This window comes from Oncorhynchus mykiss, chromosome 15 (genome assembly GCF_013265735.2).
Source record: "Oncorhynchus mykiss isolate Arlee chromosome 15, USDA_OmykA_1.1, whole genome shotgun sequence".
Taxonomy (NCBI): Eukaryota; Metazoa; Chordata; class Actinopteri; order Salmoniformes; family Salmonidae; genus Oncorhynchus; species Oncorhynchus mykiss.
In genome coordinates, this window is record NC_048579.1 from 278,302 (window position 1) to 295,753 (window position 17,452).

At 43.6% G+C, this 17,452-nt stretch overlaps 1 protein-coding gene across 1 annotated transcript in view; it reads left to right on the forward strand.

The window, feature by feature from the left end:
* The first annotated feature begins 2,534 nt into the window (after positions 1-2,534).
* The window catches only part of mbtps2 (membrane-bound transcription factor peptidase, site 2), a 70,452-nt gene continuing 55,534 nt past the window's right edge, over positions 2,535-17,452 (forward strand). Inside the window, exon 1 of the mRNA XM_036945614.1 lies at positions 2,535-2,750. Coding sequence (XP_036801509.1) covers positions 2,676-2,750 — 75 coding nt within the window. The 5' untranslated portion in view covers positions 2,535-2,675. The remainder of the gene's footprint in view (positions 2,751-17,452) is intronic.

A 17,452-nucleotide genomic window follows, 5' to 3' on the forward strand; every position in this document is an offset into this window, starting at 1 on the left:
AATGGCCCTAGCCCTCACCCGCCGATCCAACAAGTCCCAGACGTGCTCAATGGGATTGAGATCCGGGATCTTCGCTGGCCATGGCAGAACATGAAATTCCTGTCTTGCAGGAAATAACGCACAGAACGAGCAGTACGACTGGTGGCATTGTCATGCTGGAGGGTCATGTCAGGATGAGCCTGCAGGAAGGGTACCACATGAGGGAGGAGGATGTCTTCCCTGTAACACACAGCATTGAGATTGCCTGCAATGACAACAAGCTCAGTCCAATGATGCTGTGACAAACTGCCCCAGACAATGATGGACCCTCCAACTCCAAATCGATCCCGCTCCAGAGTACAGGCCTCGGTGTAACGCTCATTCCTTCGACGATTAACACGAATCTGACCATCACCCCTGGTGAGACAAAACTGTGACGAGCACTTTTTGGCAGTCCTGTCTGGTCCAGCGACGGTGGGTTTGTGCCCATAGGCGACATTGTTGCCGGTGATGTCTGGTGAGAACCTGCCTTACAACAGGTCTACAAGCCCTCGGTCCAGCCTCTCTCAGCCTATTGCGGACAGTGTGAGCACTGATGGAGGGATCGTGCGTTCCTGGTGTAACTTGGTTAGTTGTTGTTGCCATCCTGTACCTGTCCCGCAGGTGTGATGTTCGGATGTTCCGTTCCTGTGCAGGTGTTGTTACACGTGGTCTGCCACTGTGAGGACGATCACAGTGCAATTTACTGCCCAGGCCACATCTGCATCCACATCTGCAGTCCTCATGACTCCTTGCAGCATACCTAAGGCACATTCACGCAGATGAGCAGGGAGACATCTTTCTTTTGGGGGGTTTTCAGAGTCAGTAGAAAGGCCTCTTTAGTGTCCTAAGTTTTCATAACTGTGACCTTAATTGCCTAAGCTGTTAGTGTCTTAACGACCATTCCACAGATGCATGTTCATTAATTGTTTATGGTCCATTGAACAAGCATGGGAAACAGTGCTTAAAGCCTTTACAATGGAGATCTGTGAAGTTATTTGGATTTCTATGAATTATATTTGCAAGACAGTGTCCTGAAAAAGGGACATTTTCTTTTTTTGCTGAGTTTATACACAGATGGAACACTAACCTCCCTTCTAATTTCCTTAATTTGTCACTACAGTCAAATATTTTAATTTCCTTAATTTTGTCACTAGAGTCAAATACTTTCTGTGGCACAGATCAGAGTGAAATACTTTCTATAGAACAAACTTCATTTTAAGTACCTTGGCATCATACTTGATTCCAACCTCTCTTTTAAAAAGCATGTGAAAAAGGTAATTCAAATAACCAAATTCAACCTAGCTAATTTCCGATTTATACGAAATTGTTTGACTACAGAGGTAGCAAAACTGTACTTCAAATCTATGATACTCTCCCACTTAACATACTGCTTGACTAGTTGGGCCCAAGCTTGCTGTACAACATCAGGACCTATTCAGTCTGTCTACAAACAGGCTCTCAAAGTGCTTGATAGGAAGCCCAATAGGCATCATCACTGTTACATCCTCAGAAAGCATGAGCTCCTGAGTTGGTAAAATCTTGTGCAATACACCGACGCATGTCTTGTATTCAAGATCCTAAATGGCTTGGCTCCCCCTCCACTCAGTATTTTTGTTAAACAGAAAACCCAAACATAGGTCTGCCATGAGAGGTGAGTATAGTTCCCTTAAGGAAAAGCACCTTTAGTGAGAGCTTCCCATGTCTGGAATACAATGCCATCAGACACAACTGCACCACCTATCACACTTTCACAAAATGCATGAAGACATGGCTAAAGGCCAATCAGATTTGTGAACATGGTCCCTAGCTGTGTGTTGCCACTTTCCATGTTATCTGTTGTCTGTAGCTTGTGAGGTGTGGAAACACTGTTGCTTTTATGAATTTTGTCTTGCTGCTTTTTGTTCTATGTTGCTCGGTCTGTATGCTATGTCTTGCTTGTTCTATGTTGCTCTGTCTGTATGCTACGTCTTGCTTGTCCTATGTTGCTATTGTCTATATTGTAATTGTTTTTAATAACCTGCCCAGGGACTGTGGTTGAAAATTAGCTGTTCATGTAAAAATAAAATAAACTCAAACTCATATTAAACAAAGGAGGGATGTAGGCAAGATATAAACATTTCAGAACAACTACTAGTCAAATAAGACTTGGGAGAGATGAAGAATTTTGACAAATAGATGTATTTATGGTCTAATACACTTGAAACAAATAACCAAACCGAAAACTGCAGACATTACTAGTGCCTCCCCCGCGATCAAACGGCCATAAAAATCAAATTTAACGCAGCCTAACGTGATCATTGACAGCTGCCCTGAAGGACACAAATAAAAAAAATGCTTCAAGATCAGTGAAATGTTGGCTAAACTGACAACGGAGTGAAGAGCAGAAATTTCAACGATCAAGCAAGTCGCACCAATGAAGAACTGAGTGTGTGCGGTTTCACGGGAAGGGGGAGATTTTCGGCACCACACCGGCATTTACCCGGACGATCATTCTACACTTTACTGTCTGACCTTATCGACTGCTCTGGCCTTGCGTCATCGTCCCGGAAGTGGCGTCGCACAGTGGGGAAGATGATGAACTTGTCTGTAACCGTGTAGAGATTGAGTGTGTTATATTTCTTCTCCCCCTGTATGTGTCTGCTCTTTCTCTCGTCATGATTCCCGTGCCGCTCGTGGTGTGTGTTTTGTGCGGCTGGTGCTTCGTCTATCTAACAGACGTGCTTCTGAAGGTAATGTTACGATCCCGGTGTTGTAATGTTTTACTGACTATATGCTCGCTAACGGTAGTCATTAGATCCGGTCCATCGACCAAGTTATCTGCACGACGGACCCGATCTAACGAGATTGTTATGTAATTAACCTGCTGTTATATTTTACTTATACGAGGTAGTTAGCTAGCTAACGTTAACTAACCAGTTCACTATTACGATACGTTTCCATCTGACACTGCAGAATGTGTTACCTGGGATGGTCAACTCCAGTCCTCGGGGGTCAGAGCGGTGTTCCACTTTCCCACATCCCTAACAAACACAGCTGATTGCATTCTAATTGCATTCTTAACTGAATATCATGATTCGTTGATTATTAGCTGTGGTTAAAGTGTGACACCAATTAGGCCTCAGAGGACTGGAGTTTTCCCATCCTGGTCTAGACTAGAAGGGGTAAGGCCAGGGGCTAGTTTGGACTCAGAAATGGTGTTGGGGACACTGCTATATAGGGGCTAGTCGCACCTGCTGGTCAAAATAATTTAGAATAGCTAAATTATTATAAATGACGTCGCACATGCCAGTAGCCTTTTATCTTCTACCAAACCAATCAGGTTTGGCAAAAATAAGCATCGGACGTCATTGATCACGCATTTCTGATAAAGTGATACAAGCATCAGCACACTGTTTCGAATGAAACCGCTTAGCAATGTCGATGCATGCCTCGGAGCTTTGGAAACAACCGTAACATTACTACTGTGCTACCAACCTTTTCAGTTGGTTGCACCATTTCGTTAGTGTTCCATAATGTGCCTCCATACAGAACCAGGCTAATGATGACTAGCCATCTTTTAAATTAGCATGCCCTTGTGTTTATAGTATCATGGTCCAAACACACCAAGACAGTCGTGAAGAGGGCACGGCAACACCTTTTCCCGCTCAGGAGACTGAAACGGCAGGGTACCGGAGCGCCAAGTCTATGACCAAATGGCTCCTTGTCAGCTTCTAGCCATCAGACTGCTGAACAACTAATCAAATGGCCACTGGACTATTTACATTGAGCACCCCCCCTCCATTTGTTTTGTACACTGCTGCTACTCTCTGTTTATTATCTATGCATAGCCACTTCACCCCTACCTCCATGTACAAATTACCTCGACTAACCTGAACCACCGCACATTGACTCAGTACTGGTACCCCCTGTATATAGCCTAATTACTAACCTGAACCCCTGCACATTGACTCAGTACTGGTACCCCCTGTATATAGCCTCATTACTAACCTGAACCCCTGCACATTGACTCAGTACTGGTACCCCCTGTATAGAGCCTCATTACTAACCTGAACCCCTGCACATTGACTCAGTACTGGTACCCCCTGTATATAGCCTCATTACTAACCTGAACCCCTGCACATTGACTCAGTACTGGTACCCCCTGTATATAGCCTCATTACTAACCTGAACCCCTGCACATTGACTCAGTACTGGTACCCCCTGTATAGAGCCTCATTACTAACCTGAACCCCTGCACATTGACTCAGTACTGGTACCCCCTGTATATAGCCTCATTACTAACCTGAACCCTGCACATTGACTCAGTACTGGTACCCCCTGTATATAGCCTCATTATAGCCTCATTACTAACCTGAACCCCTGCACATTGACTCAGTACTGGTACCCCCTGTATAGAGCCTCATTACTAACCTGAACCCCTGCACATTGACTCAGTACCGGTACCCCCTGTATATAGCCTCATTACTAACCTGAACCCCTGCACATTGACTCAGTACTGGTACCCCCTGTATATAGCCTCATTACTAACCTGAACCCCTGCACATTGACTCAGTACTGGTACCCCCTGTATATAGCCTCATTACTAACCTGAACCCCTGCACATTGACTCAGTACCCCCTGTATATAGCCTCATTACTAACCTGAACCCCTGCACATTGACTCAGTACTGGTACCCCCTGTATATAGCCTCATTACTAACCTGAACCCTGCACATTGACTCAGTACTGGTACCCCCTGTATATAGCCTCATTACTAACCTGAACCCCTGCACATTGACTCAGTACTGGTACCCCCTGTATATAGCCTCATTACTAACCTGAACCCCTGCACATTGACTCAGTACCCCCTGTATATAGCCTCATTACTAACCTGAACCCCTGCACATTGACTCAGTACTGGTACCCCCTGTATATAGCCTCATTACTAACCTGAACCCCTGCACATTGACTCAGTACAGGTACCCCCTGTATATAGCCTCATTACTAACCTGATCCACTGCACATTGACTCAGTACTGGTACCCCCTGTATATAGCCTCATTACTAACCTGAACCCCTGCACATTGACTCAGTACTGGTACCCCCTGTATATAGCCTCATTACTAACCTGAACCCCTGCACATTGACTCAGTACTGGTACCCCCTGTATATAGCCTCATTACTAACCTGAACCACCACACATTGACTCGGTACCCCCTGTATATAGCCTCCTTACTAACCTGAACCCCTGCACATTGACTCAGTACTGGTACCCCCTGTATATAGCCTCATTACTAACCTGAACCACCACACATTGACTCGGTACTGGTACCCCCTGTATATAGCCTCATTACTAACCTGAACCACCACACATTGACTCGGTACCCCCTGTATATAGCCTCATTACTAACCTGAACCCCTGCACATTGACTCAGTACTGGTACCCCCTGTATATAGCCTCATTACTAACCTGAACCCTGCACATTGACTCAGTACTGGTACCCCCTGTATATAGCCTCATTACTAACCTGAACCACCACACATTGACTCGGTACCCCCTGTATATAGCCTCATTACTAACCTGAACCCCTGCACATTGACTCAGTACTGGTACCCCCTGTATAGAGCCTCATTACTAACCTGAACCCCTGCACATTGACTCAGTACTGGTACCCCCTGTATATAGCCTCATTACTAACCTGATCCACTGCACATTGACTCAGTACTGGTACCCCCTGTATATAGCCTCATTACTAACCTGAACCCCTGCACATTGACTCAGTACCCCCTGTATATAGCCTCGTTATTGTTATGTCATTGTGTTTTCTATAATTTACTTTGGTTTATTTGGTAAATATTTTCTTAACTCTTTCTTGAACTGCACTGTTGGTTAAGGGCTTGTCAGTAAGCATGTCACAATAAAGTCTACACTGTTGGTTAAGGGCTTGTCAGTAAGCATGTCACAATAAAGTCTACACTGTTGGTTAAGGGCTTGTCAGTAAGCATGTCACGGTAAAGTCTACACTTGTTTTATTTGGAGCATGTGACGAAAGTTTTTTTTATTTTTACAGTGATTTGGATAGATTTATTGTAGCTGTTAAAGTGCAAAAAGAGACTTAAAATAAAGTACAACATTTATTTATTGCAGATTTCAATGCCATTTGTAATTTTTTGCTAAATCCTCTCGAGGGCAGAATTGGAAAAATCAATACTTGATACCACAGCAGAAAGACTGATTAACCCACGTTTTTGTATTCAGGTTTTTTGACCAATCACTTTTTCTTTTATGATTTTTTATTCATTTTTTACCTTTTTATCCCCAATTTCATGACATCCAATGGGTAGTTACAGTCCTGTAGGGGGTAGGACTATCAGTGCGTACAGGGGCTAGCACGATCGGTGTGCGTACAGGGGCTAGCACGATCGGTGTGCGTACAGGGGCTAGCACGATCGGTGTGCGTACAGGGGCTAGCACGATCGGTGTGCGTACAGGGGCTAGCACCATCGGTGTGCGTACAGGGGCTAGCACCATCGGTGTGCGTACAGGCCTAAATATCATATCTAAAAAAAATTCAAACATATAGTCGATTCACTGTATATACAGTTGAAGTCGGAAGTTTACATAAACCTTAGCCAAATACATTTAAACTCAGTTTTTCACAATTCCTGACATTTAATCCTAGTAAAAATCCCATGTTTTAGGACAGTTAGGATCACCTCTTTATTTTAAGAATATAAAATGTCAGAATAACAGTAGAGAATGATTTATTTCAGTTATTTATTTATTTAATCACATTCCCAGTGGGTCAGAAGTTTACATATACTCAATTGGTATTTGGTAGCATTGCCTTTAAATTGTTAAACTTGGGTCAAACGTTTCAGGTAGCATTCCACAAGCTTCCGACAATAAGTAAGGTGAATTTTGGCCTATACCTCCTGACGGAGCTGGTGTAACTGAGTCAGGTTTGTAGGCCTCCTTTTTCAGTTCTGCCCGCTTTTTCAGTTCTGCCCACAAATTTTCTATGGGATTGAGGTCAGGACTTTATGATGGCCACTTTGGAAGTATGGTTGGGGTCATTGTCCATTTGGAAGACCCATTTGCGACCAAGCTTTAACTTCCTGACTGATGTCTTGAGATGTTGCTTCAATATATGCACATAATTTTCCTCCTTCATGATGCCATCTATTTTGTGAAGTGCACCAGTACCTCTTGTAGCAAAGCACCCCCACAACATGATGCTGCCACCCCGTGCTTCATGGTTGGGATGGTGTTCGTCGGTTTGCAAGCCTCCCCCTTTGGCCATAACGTTATGTTTGGAGGATAAACAATTCTATTTTTGTTTCATCAGACCAGAGGACATTTCTCCAAAAAGTACAATCTTTGTCCCCATGTGCAGTTGCAAACCGTAGTCTGGCTTTTTATGGCGGTTTTGGAGCAGTGGCTTCTATCTTGCAGAGTGGCGCCTCAGCTTATGTTGATATAGGAATCGTTTATTTATTTATTTTTTATTACAAAAAACACAAGGAAGGGGTAACATTAAAGTATTAGAACATGAAGGACAAACAATACAGCATCAAGACACTATCAAACATGAATCGGTCTTTCTGCAACAGAGCCATCCTTATGTGTGAGGGTGCGTGTGCATGATAGTGATATGAAATATGTCATAGTTTCCTTTTTCATGATTACAATCTTGTGAAACCCAAACCCTCCAAGATCCCTCCACAGTTCCCCAATAGCTGTCCCTCAACCAGTCGAGATCCCTCCCACAGTCCTCCCCGAGGACAAAAAAAAATACAATTAATTCCATTCCCCACCATCAATAACCCCCCAATGCACCAACAACCAAGAGAAAAAAGGAAAAGACAGAAGAAAACAGCAAACAATGCAAAAAATAACTAAAATCATAACAGCAATGCCTACTGTATATGTTTGTGTGCATGTCTGTGCATGTGTGTGCACTGTTGCATGTATGTGTGTGTTCTTGTATGTGTTTATTTGAATGAGAGTGTGTGTATATGCATGTGTACAAACACCTGCACGGCATCAGCCTCAGGCAAACCGGATTAGTTGTAAAAACATGAAAATGTACTTTTATTGTTTTATTTAGACTTTTTCCCCCCTTTATCTTTTGACCATCATTCTCTCTCATACAGCAACTCCACTCCACTCCCACTTGTCTCCAATTCCACATACCAACCCTCAGCTTCCCTCAGCACATCCCATCATTCTGTCTCTCATACAGCAACTCCACTCCCACTTGTCTCCAATTCCACATACCAACCCTCAGCACATCCCATCATTCTGTCTCTCATACAGCAACTCCACTCCCACTTGTCTCCAATTCTACATACTGTTGAAGGAATTCTAAATTCCTCTGTTTTAATTCCCAATCAAAATTAAACACTCTGTCAATGCATAAGGGTGTGTAAGACCCTTATTTTATAAGAATGGACAGAGCCCCGGTCTTAAAAGTCAAGTATCAGCCTTTATCAAGAGAGTACTGAGTTCATACACATTTTACCACAGGTTATAAACCTAAAATTATGTCAGCGTTTTCTAAATGTTCCATCTCTTCTTGACACTGGTAGAAAGGCCCTATAGTTCTCAAGCCTTCCCTCCTCGCCTAGAGCCAAGGTCAGTCAGTGTAGATAAGCATTCTAGACAGTCTGTAGATAGTTCATTCATTTGTACAAAGGAACAGACCGTCATTGTTCTAACTTTTGCCCACGTTCACACACCTCCGTTCCAGTACCAAGGCTGTGTCTCAAGCCTTCCCACATCCGTCTCCCTACCAATTTAATATACTTTACGAGTCAAGGTTTTCTTGTGTAGATAAGCATTCTAGATGGTCTGATTAATTTGTACCAATGAACAGACCGTAATTGTTACTAAACTCTTGACCACATTCACTTCAGTACTGGGATCAGATAAGAAAATGTATACATATACAGTAACATTTAGTATTTTGATTAGTACATATACAGTAACATAATTGTATTCTGATTAGTACATCCTGATTTGAAATGTATACATAATTAGTCATCATTGATAAAAATTCCCTTAACACCTACCAACCCTCAGTTTCCCTCAGCACATCCCATCATTCTGTCTCTCATACAGCAACTCCACTCCCACTTGTCTCCAATTCTACATACTAACCCTCAGCTTCCCTCAGCACATCCCATCATTCTGTCTCTCATACAGCAACTCCACTCCCACTTGTCTCCAATTCCACATACCAACCCTCAGCTTCCCTCAGCACATCCCATCATTCTGTCTCTCATACAGCAACTCCACTCCCACTTGTCTCCAATTCCACATACTAACCCTCAGCTTCCCTCAGCCCATCCCATCTATCTCTGCTGGCCACCCTCTTCGGGTTTCTACGCAACACATATATCTTTCAACTATGCTATGATTTTTACCGTACAATTTCAATCTATCTAATCGAATAGAATCTACAGAGTTGAAGATAAATAATTTTTCTAGGGTCAATTTTAGATCAATGCTATGCATTTTCAGCCATTCCTGAACCAGAGACCAGAAAGAGGCTACCTCAGAGCAATACCAAAATAAATGGTCTATTGATTCTGTATCCTCACAACAAAATCTGCATAGCTTCGATGATTTTATGCCACAAATATTCAACATTTTGTTGGTGGCAAGAATTCTAGATAATAATTTTAGCTGAAAAGCACAAAGTCTTGAATCTTGCGTTGTTTTATATATCAACTCATAGGACTCGTTTTACTTTGGATATAGATACTTTTGTACCTGTTTCCTCCAGCATCTTCACAAGGTCCTTTGCTGCTGTTCTGGGATTGATTTTCACTTTTCGCACCAAAGTACGTGCCTCTAGGAGACAGAAAGCATCTCCTTCTTGAGAGGTATGACGGCTGCGTGGTCCCATGGTGTTTATACTTGCGTACTATTGTTTGTACAGATGGGCGTGGTACCTTTAGGCGTTTGGAAATTGCTCCCAAGGATGAACCAGACTTGTGGAGGTCTACAGTTTTCTTTCTGAAGTCTTTGCTGATTTCTTTTGATTTTCTCATGATGTCAAGCAAAGAGACACTGAGTTTGAAGGTAGGCCATGAAATACATCCACAGGTACACCTACAATTGACTCAAATGATGTCAATTAGCCTATCAGAAGCTTCTAAAGCCATGACATCATTTTCTGGAATTTTCCAAGCTGTTTAAAGGCACAGTCAACTTAGTGTATGTAAACTTCTGGCCCGCTAGAATTGTGATACAGTAAAATAATCTGTCTGTAAAAAATTGTTGGAAAAATGACAAAGTAGATGTCCTAACCGACTTGCCAAAACAATAGTTTGTTAACAAGAAATTTGTGGAGTGGTTGAAAAACTAGTTTTAATGACTCCAACCTAAGTGTATGTAAACTTCCGACTTCAACTGTATTGTGTGTGTGTGTGTGTCTTCTCTATATAAGCTTAGTTGTACAATTTAAGGTGAAATACATTGCACTTCAAACGGGCCTTGTGAATTTATACCTAGGCTAAATTTAGTATAAACCTTCCACCACCAAAATAACCATTGATAATGTTTATTATTTTATCAAAATAGTTTACCTGTTTTTTTGCAATAGACAGACATGAAAGCGACTATCTATGAAAATGACTTTTTTTTGCACATCATTTTATGCACATCTACTACTAATGACCAACATCTTGTAGCAATTATTATAGAAAATTAACCAAGGTCTCATAAACAAGTCTCTCAAACACAAGCCCACGTGTTAGTGATTAGCCAGCTAGTCTTTGTTTTTAAAGTCTTGCCAACTTGGATGTATTTGCTTAATAGCAAGTTAGAACAGTTGAATTGTTATGAACACACCCTTCTGTCCATCTCCAACTGTTTGAACAGAATGCTATCCAATCCACTTTGTTCAAATGTTGAAATCAAGTGGCCTACCTTATTTTTCACAATGAGAAGAACTTGCCAATTCCTTATATAATTGTTTCATGCTTATTGCACATTTATAAAACTAGACAGCTGGTAATACAGTCTTTGGGGAAAATGCTTCTAGCGGTACATGTTACCATAATGCCGCGTTCAACAAACTGAGCATTCATTTTCCATATTCAATGTTGGTTCTAATGGTGTCTGCTCTGTGTGCGATTTGAGGAGTTGAGATGTCTCTGGTTCTAATGGTGTCTGCTCTGTGTGCGATTTGAGGAGTTGAGATGTCTCTGGTTCTAATGGTATCTGCTCTGTGTGCGATTTGAGGAGTTGAGATGTCTCTGGTTCTAATGGTGTCTGCTCTGTGTGCGATTTGAGGAGTTGAGATGTCTCTGGTTCTAATGTTATCTGCTCTGTGTGCGATTTGAGGAGTTGAGATGTCTCTGGTTCTAATGGTGTCTGCTCTGTGTGCGATTTGAGGAGTTGAGATGTCTCTGGTTCTAATGGTGTCTGCTCTGTGTGCGATTTGAGGAGTTGAGATGTCTCTGGTTCTAATGGTGTCTGCTCTGTGTGCGATTTGAGGAGTTGAGATGTCTCTGGTTCTAATGGTGTCTGCTCTGTGTGCGATTTGAGGAGTTGAGATGTCTCTGGTTCTAATGGTGTCTGCTCTGTGTGCGATTTGAGGAATTGAGATGTCTCTGGTTCTAATGGTATCTGCTCTGTGTGCGATTTGAGGAATTGAGATGTCTCTGGTTCTAATGGTGTCTGCTCTGTGTGCGATTTGAGGAGTTGAGATGTCTCTGGTTCTAATGGTGTCTGCTCTGTGTGCGATTTGAGGAGTTGAGATGTCTCTGGTTCTAATGGTGTCTGCTCTGTGTGCGATTTGAGGAGTTGAGATGTCTCTGGTTCTAATGGTGTCTGCTCTGTGTGCGATTTGAGGAGTTGAGATGTCTCTGGTTCTAATGGTGTCTGCTCTGTGTGCGATTTGAGGAGTTGAGATGTCTCTGGTTCTAATGGTGTCTGCTCTGTGTGCGATTTGAGGAGTTGAGATGTCTCTGGTTCTAATGGTATCTGCTCTGTGTGCGATTTGAGGAGTTGAGATGTCTCTGGTTCTAATGGTGTCTGCTCTGTGTGCGATTTGAGGAGTTGAGATGTCTCTGGTTCTAATGGTGTCTGCTCTGTGTGCGATTTGAGGAGTTTATTTTTATTTTTTTATTTTTAATTTTTTTTATTTCACCTTTATTTAACCAGGTAGGCTAGTTGAGAACAAGTTCTCATTTGCAACTGCGACCTGGCCAAGATAAGGCATAGCAGTGTGAACAGACAACACAGAGTTACACATGGAGTAAACAATTAACAAGTCAATAGCACAGTAGAAAAAAGGGGAGTCTATATACATTGTGTGCAAAAGGCATGAGAAGGTAGGCGAATAATTACAATTATGCAGATTAACACTGGAGTGATAAATGATCAGATGGTTATGTACAGGTAGAGATATTGGTGTGCAAAAGAGCAGAAAAATAAATAAATAAAAACAGTATGGGGATGAGGTAGGTGAAAATGGGTGGGCTATTTACCAATAGACTACAGTGCCTTGCGAAAGTATTCGGCCCCCTTGAACTTTGCGACCTTTTGCCACATTTCAGGCTTCAAACATAAAGATATAAAACTGTATTTTTTTGTGAAGAATCAACAACAAGTGGGACACAATCATGAAGTGGAACGACATTTATTGGATATTTCAAACTTTTTTAACAAATCAAAAACTGAAAAATTGGGCCTGCAAAATTATTCAGCCCATTTACTTTCAGTGCAGCAAACTCTCTCCAGAAGTTCAGTGAGGATCTCTGAATGATCCAATGTTGACCTAAATGACTGATGATAAATACAATCCACCTGTGTGTAATCAAGTGTCCGTATAAATGCACCTGCACTGTGATAGTCTCAGAGGTCCGTTAAAAGCGCAGAGAGCATCACGAAGAACAAGGAACACACCAGGCAGGTCCGAGATACTGTTGTGAAGAAGTTTAAAGCCGGATTTGGATACAAAAAGATTTCCCAAGCTTTAAACATCCCAAGGAGCACTGTGCAAGCGATAATATTGAAATGGAAGGAGTATCAGACCACTGCAAATCTACCAAGACCTGGCCGTCCCTCTAAACTTTCAGCTCATACAAGGAGAAATCTGATCAGAGATGCAGCCAAGAGGCCCATGATCACTCTGGATGAACTGCAGAGATCTACAGCTGAGGTGGGAGACTCTGTCCATAGGACAACAATCAGTCATATATTGCACAAATCTGGCCTTTATGGAAGAGTGGCAAGAAGAAAGCCATTTATTAAAGATATCCATAAAAAGTGTTGTTTAAAGTTTGCCACAAGCCACCTGGGAGACACACCAAACATGTGGAAGAAGGTGCTCTGGTCAGATGAAACCAAAATTGAACTTTTTGGCAACAATGCAAAACGTTATGTTTGGTGTAAAAGCAACACAGCTGAACACACCATCCCCACTGTCAAACGTGGTGGTGGCAGCATCATGGTTTGGGCCTGCTTTTCTTCAGCAGGGACAGGGAAGATGGTTAAAATTGATGGGAAGATGGATGGAGCCAAATACAGGACCATTCTGGAAGAAAACCTGATGCAGTCTGCAAAAGACCTGAGACTGGGAAGGAGATTTGTCTTCCAACAAGACAATGATCCAAAACATAAAGCAAAATCTACAATGGAATGGTTCAAAAATAAACATATCCAGGTGTTAGAATGGCCAAGTCAAAGTCCAGACCTGAATCCAATCGAGAATCTGTGGAAAGAACTGAAAACTGCTGTTCACAAATGCTCTCCATCCAACCTCACTGAGCTCGAGCTGTTTTGCAAGGAGGAATGGGAAAAAATGTCAGTCTCTCGATGTGCAAAACTGATAGAGACATACCCCAAGCGACTTACAGCTGTAATCGCAGCAAAAGGTGACGCTACAAATTATTAACTTAAGGGGGCTGAATAATTCTGCATGCCCAATTTTTCAGTTTTTCATTTGTTAAAAAAGTTTGAAATATCCAATAAATGTCGTTCCACTTCATGATTGTGTCCCACTTGTTGTTGATTCTTCACAAAAAAATACAGTTTTATATCTTTATGTTTGATACCTGAAATGTGGCAAAAGGTCGCAAAGTTCAAGGGGGCCGAATACTTTCGCAAGGCACTGTATGTACAGCTGCAGCGATCGGTTAGCTGCTCAGATAGCAGATGTTTGAAGTTGTTGAGGGAGATAAAAGTCTCCAACTTCAGCGATTTTTGCAATTCGTCCAGTCACAGGCAGCAGAGAACATTGTGACATGATGACTCCTTGCTGTCCCCAGTCCACCTGGCTGTGCTGCTGCTCCAGTTTCAACTGTTCTGCCTTATTATTATTATTATTATTCAACCATGCTGATCATTTATGAACATTTGAACATCTTGGCCATGTTCTGTTATAATCTCCACCCGGCACAGCCAGAAGAGGACTGGCCATCCCACATATGCTCTCTCTAATTCTCTCTTTCTTTCTCTCTCTCGGAGGACCTGAGCCCTAGGACCATGCCCCAGGAATACCTGACATGATGACTCTTTGCTGTCCCCAGTCCACCTGACTGTGCTGCTGCTCCAGTTTCAACTATTCTGCCTTATTATTATTCGACCATGCTGGTCATTTATGAACATTTGAACATCTTGACCATGTTTTGTTATAATCTCCACCCGGCACAGCCAGAAGAGGACTGGCCACCCCACATAGCCTGGTTCCTCTCTAGGTTTCTTCCTAGGTTTTGGCCTTTCTAGGGAGTTTTTCCTAGCCACCGTGCTTCTTCACCTGCATTGCTTGCTGTTTGGGGTTTTAGGCTGGGTTTCTGTACAGCACTTTGAGATATCAGCTGATGTACGAAGGGCTATATAAAATAAATTTGATTGATTGATTGAGAACTGGAAGGAAAGGCGGCCAAATTAGGTGTTGGCTTTAGGGATGATCAGTGAGATACACCTGCTGGAGCGCGTGCTACGGATGGGTGTTGCCATCGTAACCAGTGAACTGAGATAAGGCGGAGCTTTACCTAGCATGGACTTGTAGATGACCTGGAGCCAGTGGGTCTGGCGACGAATATGTAGCGAGGGCCAGCCGACTAGAGCATACAAGTTGCAGTGGTGGGTGGTATAAGGTGCTTCAGTGACAAAACGGATGGCACTGTGATAAACTGCGTCCAGTTTGCTGAGTAGAGTGTTGGAAGCAATTTTGTAGATGACATCGCCAAAGTCGAGGATCGGTAGGATAGTCAGTTTTACTAGGGTAAGTTTGGCGGCGTGAGTGAAGGAGGCTTTGTTGCGGAATAGAAAGCCGACTCTTGATTTGATTTTCGATTGGAGATGTTTGATATGGGTCTGGAAGGAGAGTTTAGAGTCTAGCCAGACACCTAGGTACTTATATATGTCCACATATTCAAGGTCGGAACCATCCAGGGTGGTGATGCTGGTCAGGCGTGCGGGTGCAGGCAGCGAACGGTTGAAAAGCATGCATTTGGTTTTACTAGCGTTTAAGAGCAGTTGGAGGCCACGGAAGGAGTGCTGTATGGCATTGAAGCTCGTTTGGAGGTTAGATAGCACAGTGTCCAAGGACGGGCCGGAAGTATATAGAATGGTGTCGTCTGCGTAGAGGTGGATCAGGGAATCGCCCGCAGCATGAGAAACATCATTGATATATACAGAGAAAAGAGTCGGCCCGAGAATTGAACCCTTTGGCACCCCCATAGAGACTGCCAGAGGACCGGACAGCATGCCCTCCGATTTGACACACTGAACTCTGTCTGCAAAGTAGTTGGTGAACCAGGCAAGGCAGTCATCCGAAAAACCGAGGCTACTGAGTCTGCCGATAAGAATACGGTGATTGACAGAGTCGAAAGCCTTGGCAAGGTCTATGAAGACGGCTGCACAGTACTGTCTTTTATCGATGGCGGTTATGATATCGTTTAGTACCTTGAGTGTGGCTGAGGTACACCCGTGACCGGCTCGGAAACCAGATTGCACAGCGGAGAAGGTACGGTGGGATTCGAGATGGTCAGTGACCTGTTTGTTGACTTGGCTTTCGAAGACCTTAGATAGGCAGGGCAGGATGGATATAGGTCTGTAACAGTTTGGGTCCAGGGTGTCGCCCCCTTTGAAGAGGGGGATGACTGCGGCGGCTTTCCAATCCTTGGGGATCTCAGACGATATGAAAGAGAGGTTGAACAGGCTGGTAATAGGGGTTGCGACAATGGCGGCGGATAGTTTCAGGAATAGAGGGTCCAGATTGTCAAGCCCAGCTGATTTGTACGGGTCCAGGTTTTGCAGCTCTTTCAGAACATCTGCTATCTGGATTTAGGGTAAAGGAGAACCTGGAGAGGCTTGGGCGAGTAGCTGCGGGGGGGGGGGGGGGGGGGGGGGGGGGGGGGGGGGCTGTTGGCCGAGGTTGTAGTAGCCGGGCGGAAGGCATGGCCAGCCGTTGAGAAATGCTTGTTGAAGTTTTCGATAATCATGGATTTATCGGTGGTGACCGTGTTACCTAGCCTCAGTGCAGTGGGCAGCTGGGAGGAGGTGCTCTTGTTCTCCATGGACTTCAGTGTCCCAGAACTTTTTGGAGTTGGAGCTACAGGATGCAAACTTCTGCCTGAAGAAGTTGGCTTTAGCTTTCCTGACTGACTGTGTGTATTGGTTCCTGACTTCCCTGAACAGTTGCATATCGCGGGGACTATTCGATGTTATTGCAGTCCACCACAGGATGTTTTTGTGCTGGTCGAGGGCAGTCAGGTCTGGAGTGAACCAGGGGCTATATCTGTTCTTAGTTCTGCATTTTTTGAACGGAGCATGCTTATCTAAAATGGTGAGGAAGTTACTGTTAAAGAAAGACCAGGCATCCTCAACTGACGGGATGAGGTCAATGTCCTTCCAGGATACCCGGGCCAGGTCGATTAGAAAGGCCTGCTCACAGAAGTGTTTTAGGGAGCGTTTGACAGTGATGAGGGGTGGTCGTTTGACTGCGGCTCCGTAGCGGATACAGGCAATGAGGCAGTGATCGCTGAGATCCTGGTTGAAGACAGCGGAGGTGTATTTGGAGGGCCAGTTGGTCAGGATGACGTCTATGAGGGTGCCCTTGTTTACAGAGTTAGGATTGTACCTGGTGGGTTCCTTGATGATTTGAGTGAGATTGAGGGCATCTAGCTTAGATTGTAGGACTGCCGGGGTGTTAAGCATATCCCAGTTTAGGTCACCTAACAGAACAAACTCTGAAGCTAGATGGGGGGCGATCAATTCACAAATGGTGTCCAGGGCACAGCTGGGAGCTGAGGGGGGTCGGTAGCAGGCGGCAACAGTGAGAGACTTATTTCTGGAGAGAGTCATTTTCAAATTTAGTAGTTCGAACTGTTTGGGTATGGACCTGGAAAGTATGACATTACTTTGCAGGCTATCTCTGCAGTAGACTGCAACTCCTCCCCCTTTGGCAGTTCTATCTTGACGGAAGATGT